The sequence below is a fragment of the Haliaeetus albicilla genome, chromosome 2, assembly GCF_947461875.1.
Source record: "Haliaeetus albicilla chromosome 2, bHalAlb1.1, whole genome shotgun sequence".
Lineage (NCBI taxonomy): Eukaryota > Metazoa > Chordata > Aves > Accipitriformes > Accipitridae > Haliaeetus > Haliaeetus albicilla.
Window position 1 is genome coordinate 46,216,823 of NC_091484.1, and position 11,338 is coordinate 46,228,160.

General features: G+C 40.5%; 1 protein-coding gene across 1 annotated transcript in view; it reads left to right on the forward strand.

The window, feature by feature from the left end:
* The window catches only part of MACC1 (MET transcriptional regulator MACC1), a 38,583-nt gene that overhangs the window by 10,383 nt on the left and 16,862 nt on the right, over positions 1 to 11,338 (forward strand). The window contains exon 2 of the mRNA XM_069773690.1: positions 9,928 to 10,042. Within this exon, the coding sequence (XP_069629791.1) occupies positions 9,928 to 10,042 (115 nt within the window). The remainder of the gene's footprint in view (positions 1 to 9,927; positions 10,043 to 11,338) is intronic.

Here is an 11,338-nt window from a genome sequence, read left to right on the forward strand (position 1 = left end):
CCTCCACATCTCCAACACAGTGTCATAGCCAGTAGACCTGTGTGGTGTTAGGGAAGGAAATAAGAAAGAAGGAAGCAACAGCTTTATGCATTCTTTCTCTTCTCACCACTGCCATAATAAATGCAAAGAAGAAATAACATCAAGTGCTTTCTTCATAGCAAATGGCATGGAAAGATGTTATAGAGCTGAGTGGGGAAGATTTCTTGAATGGGTAGTCACCCATCTGTGTATAGTGCCTGCTCATGCTACTCCTGAGCAATTGCAGCTCTCTCAGCGGCTTCATTAAATTTTGCCCTCAAAAGTCAGTAATGTTGGCTCAGAAGGAAGAGCTGGAACCAGCGGGGGAGGTAGGGTGCCTGTAACAGCCTGAGGGGTAAGGCTATTAGGAAGAGCAAGCTGGAGCTGCGCTGTTGCTTTTGGGGGTGAACAGAGACAATGGGAGGTTAAAGTCTGCATAGAAATGCCTGGGCTAGCATGGGAGACTTCTGTGGTTCATTGTACGAGTTCATTGATGGATTTTGAAGGTCAGCTAACTGGCTGGTGAGAACCTCAGGAATGTTTTCTGCCTCTGAGCCCTCCAGTGAGGCAGGACAAGGGAATACACAGCCTTAAAATGCTTTCAGTGGGTAATACTATACATTGCAATATAATAGTGTGCTTTTCCTAGATGGGAAAACTAGCTTTTCACTGAGGTATTGCATCCAGACTAATGGTATGCATCACACGAGGGAGAACTGCTGCTGGAAAGACAGTTGGACGCTGTGATGAAACGGAGAGAATGAAGATGGCCAAAGAATATTGGGACTGGAGGAAGAGGAGACCTGGAACAATTTTCTCACACAATTCTTACTTTCACTTCTGAAAAAGATAAGAAGAGAAAATCTTTGAAGTGTGACTTTGTCAATGCTGCGTAAAAATGGATGAGATTGGACACATCGTTCTTCTTATCGTACCAAACAGTAAGGAACAAAAGTATAGATGCCCTCTTCTCAACAGGTAGGAATAGACGGCTCAATCAATGAGCCTGTAAGGCAGCTAGATTTAAGAACTAAATTTAGACACATAAGGGCATGCAATTTGTTAGGAACTTGTTGCCTCAAATCTTCTTGAACTTGACCGTTCCTTTAGAAGAAGGTGTACCGTGATACTGTAGGCTGATGTATTTTATTTTTTTTTTAAAAGATAGAACCACTCCTATTTCGGTTATAAAACTACAAGCAATACTGGAAGCAGCTCTCCCTTTTTTTTTGTAAGTAGCACTTACTTCTTCCTCTGAAATATGTAGTCTTCTGGGATCAGAGTTGGATTATTAAAGAGGATCTGATACTGCATGGCAGTTTGTCTTCCTTTGACTTCATTTTTATTGCTGGATCATTACCATGTTAGAGTCGATCTGGCAGTCATATTATTTCAGTAGAAGTATTCTGTTAACAATACTATTAATAACAAGTAGTTAAGAGTACAATTCAGGGATTCAAATGTCCTTCATAAGTAGAGAAACTATCCATTTAAACATGAATCCTATTTGATAGAAATAAGAGGGTTTTTTGCTTGTCAAGAGCATGTGTAATTGTTATGTAAAGGGAGAGTCTGCAATATAATGAGAGGTACTGGGTTTGACTTTTAGAGAACAAAATAGATTTTTATGAATTCCACTCTTTTCTTCCTTTCAAAATTACAGTGTCAAAAATAACTTTAAAATATTGGCAGGTGTAGCTTAATGGACAGCTCAGACTATTATTAACAACACAGGCGCAAATGTTTTAAATGTGATGATATCTTGCTGCTGGAGAAGAGTTCTGACAAAACTTGGGGACTATAATTGCTATAAAAAGTAACAAAGTGCACTTTCTGCCCTATACCTTGGAAAGTGTGCCTGTGATTAAGACTCCCTCTCTGATGCTCTCTTCACTATGTTCCTAAAGTGCCACGGACTATTAAACAAGTTTTTCAGTCAAAACAGATCAATACACAAAAAATAGGTATCAGTCTTTCATTGTAAATATTATCACAATCTATCAAATGTACTATTTACGCTGTTACATATGCCCTGTGTCTGTTATGTGGTCAGTCAAGTACAGCAAAATGTAATTTGTGGATGCACTGAAGAATGATTAGGTTTACAGTTACTAAGTCTCTAAACTAACCTCTAATGACAACCAGAGGAGTCCTTGCCAAATGGATTTACTTTCTTCTACCATATTTAATGGAGTTATTTTCCCAGCACAGGTGGCTGCTTGTTTTATTCATTTTTTTCCATGTTGAGCTGGTCACATATCGCCCATCTTTCATTGTTTCTGCCCTCTCAGTATCGATCTCCCTTTACATTCCCTAGAAGAGATGGAACAAGTGATTGACTTGAGTCCTGTCCTGTCCCCCTCTCCTGCCACCCATTCATGCCCCCACCACTGGGATTTCTTCTTGGCTATTTTATGTTTTTGAAAGCTTGCCTGACATAGTTTAAACATTGCAAAACAAACTCTCTGTGTGTATTGCCATGTTACCTTATATTTCTGTGGGGATGTGTGTTTTGTGGTTTGGTTGGGGTTTTTTTGTCCCCTCCAAGTTAACCAACACCAAACCAAAGTGATTCCATATAAAAAGGTTCACCTGACTGCAGGCATTCTGATCAGGTTCAATTTACTTCAAGGTTCACATTGCATGCTTTGCCCATACATCTTCAATCTACACCTGTCCAAAATAAAGTGTCAGTATCCAAGCAGCATACTGACAGGCAATTTAGTCCTACAGTTGGATGTTCAAGACTGGGTCCTGGCACAGTGTCAGCCACATCGCTTTGTTATATCATTTTTAGCATGGAATAGCAAAAACGCCATCCTATGTGTTTGCAACATATCCAGCTGATACAGGTGCTTAAAATCTCTTGTTAATGTTAATTACAAGGGTAATTTTAAGAACTTTGCAAGTAAAACACTGGCCCTTCTCTGCAGGTGAGTTCCTTGGTGCATTCTGCTTTGCCCTGGTGCTGTGAAGGGAGCGTAGCTCTTGTAGGATTTCTGTTATCACGTCACTGGACCAGATGAGAGATTTAAATGTTGAAAGTCAAGAGGGATTTTCTCATGCCTGTGCTTAGCCCATAAATATAAAAGTAATTATTTCTATGAAACGTGTAAAGCATAAGTGCCTGATTCAGTTCCTAATGAAGAACTACTTCACTACCTGACCTGGGTTTTATTGTCTGAAAACTGTATCCTTTGCTTGCTTTCTGGGTGGGTAGTAGATATGCTATTTTCTATATATAACTAGAAGAGTGTTGAACAGTAAGATATTGCCAAAATCAAGTTTTTGTGACAGAGGAAGCTTTCTTTTTTTTTTTTTTTTTTTTTTTTTTTAATGCCCCTGTGACTCTGAGGCATACAAAGCCTTTTCTGTTTTTTAAAAAAAGAGATTTCCTTTATTATCCTTGAAGTTAGCTCTGAGGCTGTAAATCATTCACTACTGTTTATGCTACTGTTACTTCTGTCCCCCACCACTGCTTCCTGCTCTCAAGACCACAGCTTATATCTGTCCCTCTGCAAAGCTGACTTTTGGCATTAACAGGCAGAGACATGAGCCTTTCCTGGGGAAGTGTATAATAAATACTATGCAGAGTTGGGAGTGCTCGCTAAGCCAAGCTAGTGTGCAGGTGTCTAAGGGTTTATCTCCACTCACCACTAGCAGGTAAGCTGCTCAGTTAAAGACCCAGCATAACTTCTGCATGCAGCCTGGATGTGAGTAAAAGTCTAATTTAATAGAAAGACAAGAAGAAATCAGGGTAACAAAATAATATGTTGAGTACTTTGGAGGTATCCTGTACTTACAAACCCGTGATCACAGCTGTAGTTCACAAGAATATAAACAGCTAGCAGAGATTTTGAGATTCCCAGTCACTCCCACTTCTCCAGGTTGTTAAAAAATGTTGACAGTTGAGGCTCTTGTTTCATCCTAGCAAACATCAAAAGTACCCAAGGATGGGCAGCAGGGCCCTAGTTTACATGCAGAACATGGTACAGAGAGGCTTTGCCTTTGCTCTGCAACGTAGCATGTATTATGGTGGCATTGAAACACTTGCAGCACCTAGAAATGGAAACTTTTACTGTTTAATGAAACTGCTAAATGAAAGGTGTTCCTTACAGAGTGCTTTCAACACCCGTTTTGAAGGAAAAACTCTGTTGGCATTGCAGTCAGTAATAACTTGTAGTATTGTAATCTCTGTGAAGGAGCCAGTAGTGTTTTCATAAGACCTCCAAAAGTCAAGAAACTAGCTGTGCTTCCAAAGTATGTATGGTTACATACAATAAGTGAGAATCTTAACTGTTATTGTTTTTAGAGGCTTTTGAGAGGTGGCAAGGAAATGAGTTCACAGAAGAATTAAGCTAATAAACTTGGAAAGTTTTCTTTGTTCAGCAAAAAGAAGAAATACTACAATTTAATAGTACAAAGTTGGATCCTTTAACTCATTTGTTAGTGACATATTTCCTTTCCATTTCCTGTTCTTTAAAAAGTTACTTAGTAATATAAGTAGAAGGCAACATATTTCTTTTTTTCCTGAGGCCAAAGTGAAACCATGGAGTATTTCAGAGTGGTAGCTGAAACCCAAAAGACAGCATCAAAACTTAACTACACATTCTTGAGAGTTCTGGAAAGTAATATTCCCAAATGTAAAGTTTATAATTGAAAATAAATGCTCTAGCCCTTATGCTTACAACAAGCAATTTTAGAAGCGTAGATGTGTGGAAAGAAAGGAAGGATACTTGCCTTGTAGAGGGAGTGTTTATGGTATAGTCATTTTTGCTTGCATAGTGTTCCCCAACCAGGCTGTAAAGCAGTCAGTTCTGGGTCGTGCAGAGCTGAGCAGAGGCTGTAAAAACCCACCTGTGAACTTGTGGAAATTGACTGAGAGGATGACCCACTTGAAGTCCTGTTTTTGTTGTGCTAAGACTACTAGCTCTACCCTTTAACGCTAGCTCAGATGAAGTATTACGAGCAGTGATTCCGTCAGTTACAAGCAGCAGTGTAGACATATGTGGGGTCTGCAGAAAGCTTAAACCCTGGGTTCAGGAAGGAGTGTGAATGGCTCTGCAGTTCCCACAGAGTGATAAATTTTCAGAACATTGAAAAAGTAGTTACCAAACTTGGCAACTATTCAACAACAGAGTAAACTAGTAGCTGTATCAATTGAAAATGCTTTTCTATCATTATAGGCAAAGTGACAAGTAATAGGGTCATACTAAAGCATTAAGGTTGCTGCCAAGTATTAGTAAGGTAAGGGTTGAGATCTCTCAGGGTTGAACATTAAAAGCCATTTCTGTCTCTGTTCAAAATTAGATACAGCTGCATTTTCATGACTGCCTAACTTGCAGCAGGCTAAGAGAATAAGTCAAAGACTCTATTGCTTCAACTGTTTCATTTGCTATCCTGTCCTACCAATTAGCTACAGTACCACAGTTCAGCCCTGTAATCAAAGATTGTTAAACTCGGGTCCAACTGCCTCTCGCCAAACTCTGAGCTGCGTAAAGCTGTTCCAGGCCACAAGTACCAAGGGACTGTTAAAATATGACCTATTACTGTAACTAATATTTAGTTAGAACCATGTTAATCTGCTGAGAACAGGCAGCGGTTTAGATTTGGTGGTGATGTGTGATGCCTTCTGAAACCATCTCTCTTCCATGTATTGCTTTCTCTTTGGAATTTCTTTTCTTCTCTCTGTTTAATAGAAATTAAATAATTCCATATACTCAGTATTTGGTCAGATCAGCAACACTGTATTTAACATTTTGGTGAATATACCTTGCTCCTTTTTCAGAAATAAAGTTGTAAAGTCAGTCTGACAACCTAACCTCTATAACTAGCAAGTAATTTTTCCCCATGACAGCTAAAAGTGAGCCTGAGGGATATCTCCACCACCTGCTTGTGTTGCTTGTCCTGTCTTTGCAAATGCATAAGTTTCATCCTCTGGATACAAAGGCCATGAGTCGCTGTGAATAATGGTATGGCTGAAGTAGAACTATCTGTGTCAGGTGCATGTAGGAGTCCATGGGGAAACATTGACACAGGAGAGCTCTGCTCTTAACACAACCTGCTTTTGAAGAAAGGTTAAGGTTGAAGGAAAGGCAAATTGCTAGTGTTTTGCTCTGGGATGTTGATACTTTAAAACACAAAGGAATGTGTTCTCTCTCATTTTTGAGGGCAAAGGCAGTGGGGAAGTATTTGGTTTTGGACTTTTTTTATTTTCTTCCTTAGCACTATTTTAAGCACAGCAGGACATGTTTTCTTTGGTAGAGAGACTGGAAAGAAAAAAAAAAAAAGTGCCTTGAATTTTAAAAGACCTGGAAGAGATTTCTGGAGGCATCACATGCAGCAAAAATGCCATTTGCAGCAAATCTGTCTCCTGACTTCGGTGAATCTGAACTTTCTACCTGAGGCTTTCTTCTTCCTCTAATGTGTTTTTCTTCCTCTGTAACAGTGCTACAATGTGTGTGCCAGCAGCACCCTGGGTCCTGAGTCCCCTGCTCTTATGGGTCAGCAACGCACTCGAGCCTTGAACAGCAGAATGCACCTGGCAAACTTTTTCTTCCCCTCATACAGAAAAATGTCACATCTCTCAGCAGTCATTCAGGTTCACTCGCTGGTCACCTCCATAGCTGATCTCTTTCCAACCTCTTCACTTCTTCCTTCCCTGCTCACTTCACACTGTGAGCTGACATACCATCAGTCAAATAATTCTTTGCACCATTAAGCACTTGTCAGTTTACATCTTTCTTACTCAGTAGCTACAGCAAATGAAAAGCTTGGCTTCTGATTCTTCCTATACATAACATACATAATATACATAACCTATACATGCAGCAAAAGGGTTTCATACCTTTCCCCTTTGCCAATGATCAGCATGGCTTTATATCCCCCACACATTGATCTCCCTTCTCTTGTGGATGATCGTTCTTCTGGATTTGTCCAGGTAAGTTTCTAATTAATAGGGTTGTCCTACCAAAAGTTTCATTTGGGTTGCTATTATACCACAGAATGTACCCATGGAAAAGGGGGAATATTGGGTTTTCTTATTTTCCTCATCTCTCACAAAGACACTGGGGATTTATGCATTCCCAGCACTAAGGCTGGAACACAGGAGGGATGGGAGACAAACCTGGTGTCAGATCATGTAACTCTGTTCAGGAGGCACATTGCCCGGTACCCGATGGCATGTGTACAGCTTGTTCCTAGCATTTCCCACATCTCTTGACATGCTGACCAAACGTGGTCATCTTTTGCCCAGGAATGTTTATATCTCCCCCCTGCTCTCATCCTCTTCTTGGCTGACCTGAAGACATGCCTAAATCACAAGGGCTCCCTCATCATGCTCTTATACCAAGGAATGCTTTTGGGGGAGGACGGCATGACTTATTTTTGAAAGTGGCTTTCCTTTTCAATATCTGCCTTTTCTGTCTTTGTGCCAGGCTAGTGGTGAAGGTTTTAAGGAGTTCCCAGAGGGAACTTTTAGGAAATGGCTTATTCTATTTGCAGAAATACTTAGCGTTTATAAAACTTCTATGCAATCTTGTTGTCATGTCTCTGTCAATATACTCCCACTGTGTGAAGAGATTGTTTTTCTTTCTTCCTCTCTCTCTCTCTCCCTTCTCCCAGGGTTTCCTATTTTAGTCCCTGTGCATCTACTTGCACTCTTGTGCTCTTTCCTCATCCTTACTTAGTGCCTCCCACTTCATACAGCTACCAAAATAATTGTGAGGTGATTAACTATTTAAAGAACCATTCTTAGATTAATATGTCAATTGATTAATAAGTCATCAGAGATTAGTGCTGGCAACAAATACACTGTTATTGTAAAAAGTAGACTTTCTTTTTGTACACTTATTGGAATTTTAGACTATGGACACATTACACTGGTGATTAAACCTCCCCGATCCCTGAAGTAGAAGCCCAAGATAAAAATTTTGCATGTTTATAGAGTGCATTCATTTTTTCAACATTTTGAGATGCAGCAGGAAAGCAAAACTTGTTTCCTTTGAAGGAATTGGTACACATTATCAAAGATACTGTCTCTTATGAGAGATGGGAGGAATGGTGATGTTTTTATACAGGTTATGGGAAGACAGATCTTGGAACTACAATGTTGGGATTAAGGACGTATTTTAGTTTCCAGTTTGATTCTGGTGGGGCATTAGTAGCAGAAGCCACAAAGTATTGGTCTTGGAGGCTAGCTTTCACTACCATCTGAAATCAGGACTTCTAAGGCCAACACCTGAGATTTCTGGTAAGAGAGGAACCTGAAAGTCCGTACAGTCCTGTGACAGCCGTGCAGCTGGGTGACTGTCAGGCTTAGCCTGACCTCAGCCTTGCATCCTGCCTAAGTGCAAATCAGCAGCTGAACAGATTGCCATTAGCTGAAGGTAGCTCTTGTGGGAAGAACAAAAAGTACCAATTTACATTCACAGCGGAAAAAAAAAGATGTCTTAAACCATGGCATTGTGCAATGGAAACAGACAGCCGACTTCCAGTTTCTGTTCAGTAATGCTTTGATATAAGGTATGCTTCCTTTTTCCCATAACTCACCTACTAGAACTGTAACTGAAAATTCCTTTTTCTTACAGCCACAGTAGAACCAGGCCCAATGCATCCTTTTTTTTTTTTTTTTTTTTTTTCTCCCATTTTAAACATGATAAAATGAGATCTGCTTAGGCTGTAAGAAGTAGCAGACTGCAATATTTCAGGCTCCTGAACAAAGCTGAATATTGTATCCTGTGGATGGACCCAGAAAAACTTCCGGCTTTTTTAACTTTTCTATTTTTTTCCCCCTTGTTTTTGTTTGTTTGCTTGCTTGTTTCCTTTTCTTTTCTTTTTAACCATATGTCTTAATGTATCTATTGCCCATCAGCCTTTATACCCCACCATGTATAGGATCAGTGATAGGATTCTGGGAAAGTCACTAAATGATCTCTTGGTTTATAGCACTAGTTTAGTGATCTCTCCTGCACAAAAAAGATTTAGAATATTTTATTTCCTCCAGCTTCTGTTTCTGGGACACAGTAACCTCAGCATGTAGGATACCCAATGCCCCTCTGAAGACCTGCAGCTCCTCTTTCTGGGCAGCTGAAAACAGCATTAGGCGATGATACCTTGAGAGGTTCATCCTCCTGTTGCCTGCTTCAAAGGGATGCCCCTCCTGCCCTGCCTTTGCAATAGGTTTGCTGGTGACTCTCTCTCTTTCAACCACCACATCTGGTTTACAGCTCTTGTGTGGCCCAGTCCATGTGCAAACTGCATCAAAACCAAACAGAACTTCTTGTAGTCAGAACAAGGAAGAGGAAAGAGCTGAATGTCCTCTCTTGGGCTGTTGCTGTGCTGGTGTGGGCCCTAAGGAAGAGTACATTCTTGTACAGACTAAAAGGAAAATCTGACCTGATGTTCACTCAGGGAAGAGCACAGGAAGAATAATAAACCAGAAAAGGTTGGAAATATTTTATATTAATTGGCAAAGGAAGAAACAGATCTAGCTCTTCCCCTTCAACTTTTCTAGTCAAACTTACCTGAGAACAGGAATTAGGATGTTTATTTATTTATTTTTTAAATTTTATTCAAGACATTCTGGATGGAATTATTGTACAACTGGCTTGGTTACAATTGCAAGACACTTAATTATGTGAGTTATTGGACTTCACTATGGACTGGAGCACAGTATTGTACTGCAGCTGTAGCATCTGGTAGTTTTGCTGCAAATTAGATCGTAAGACTCACTCAGGGTTGTGATGCTCTTGGGCAGACTCCATAAATTTACTCATAAACTGTAACTTCACTTTTTTTTTTTCTTCATTTGTGTCACATCACAGGAGCAAAGCTCAATTATTCTTCAAGAGTTTCCCCTTTTTCAAATTGCATACTTGCTGATGTTTTATATATTTTACTGTTTCCTAGGAGGAAAACGCCTCTAGTAGTGGAACAGCTTCCCTAACCAGCGGAGAGATTCCACGGAGCAGGTCAGAGGGGACTTTGATTGACGTGGATGACCGGACACCTGCAGCCACCTACAGTATGTCTCTTCTGCTATTTTCTATATTAAGGGTCTCCAACTAAAGTCTGTATTTCTGCAAAACTCTCAATACTGTCAAGAGCTATAGCTACTCTGTAAACCCCTGTACACCAGGTTGGTTGTTTTGTTTTGTTTTGGTTTTGGTTGTTTGTTTGTTTTTATTGCTTGTGTTTTGCACTACTCAGGCCATCATAGACGTCCCTGGAGTCAGAACACAAGGTGTTGTCACAAGGTCCCCTAGGAGAAACTTACTGGCATGTAAGAGAAGTCCTCTGTCCCCATAGCAAACACGGGTCAGGCAGGTTGGGAGGAAGAGCTAGAACCTTTAACCTTACATGAGTAAATGCTATTTAGGGTATGTTTATTGGGGGTTGAGACAAGGATGAGAAAAGGGAGTTACTAGCCAAACTACATTAATTTAGGGTTTTAAGAACCAGGAAGGCAAGCTAATTTTGGAGTTAGCCCAGTTTAAAAACTTGAGGTTTTGCCAGTAGAAAACCGTGGGTTGGACTTCAACTGTTAACCTGAGTCAAAACCAAAGTTGCTTTTATCTTATTGTTATTTTAACCTGAAAGTTAAGAAAACATTCCCCTCCACAAGGTAGGCATTCTCTTAGCATTTTGTCCAGTAGCAGATGTGAGCAACGGTGGGCCTGGCACTGGCCAGGAATTATTTCCTCACTAACCTCCTGCACTCCAGTAATCAGTGCTGTTACCTTGGCATGAGAAAGAGTCAAGCCTAATGACTCAGGCTCTGCCAGAGTTTTCTGCTTAGACTTTTCCTGTAGGAATGTGCCCTTTAGGGCTGGGAAACAAACAGACAAACCCCCTAACATTTCTTTGGGGACTAATTAATTTATTTTTTTAATAGATAATAATGATCTGACTGTAATAGCATCACAGTGTGGGGAAAGCTTTTGGCCTGTGGGCAGAAACAAAACGCCTTTTCAGCTGGTGCTTGAGCAGCCCAGCCCCATCTGGTGGCCCTGGCCAAGGCTGGGTGCTGGAGGGACAGGAGGCTGCCCCTGGGCTCGCCTCCCCCAGCAGCTCGCCTGGAAGGCTCTAGTCAATACAATGCTAAAGCCTTCCAGATGGGCCCCTGGGAAGCAGGTAAATTCCACTTTGGTTCTTCCAAATTGGGATTTTTTTTGGAACTGTGGAAAAAAAATCACAGTTCTGGCTTTTTTGTCGCAATTCATGACAAAGGAAACAAAAAGAGAAGTACTGACACTTCAATTTTATTTTTTTCTTTTTGTGGCTGAATGCACTGTCATTCTTGCAACTGAGCAATAATTAG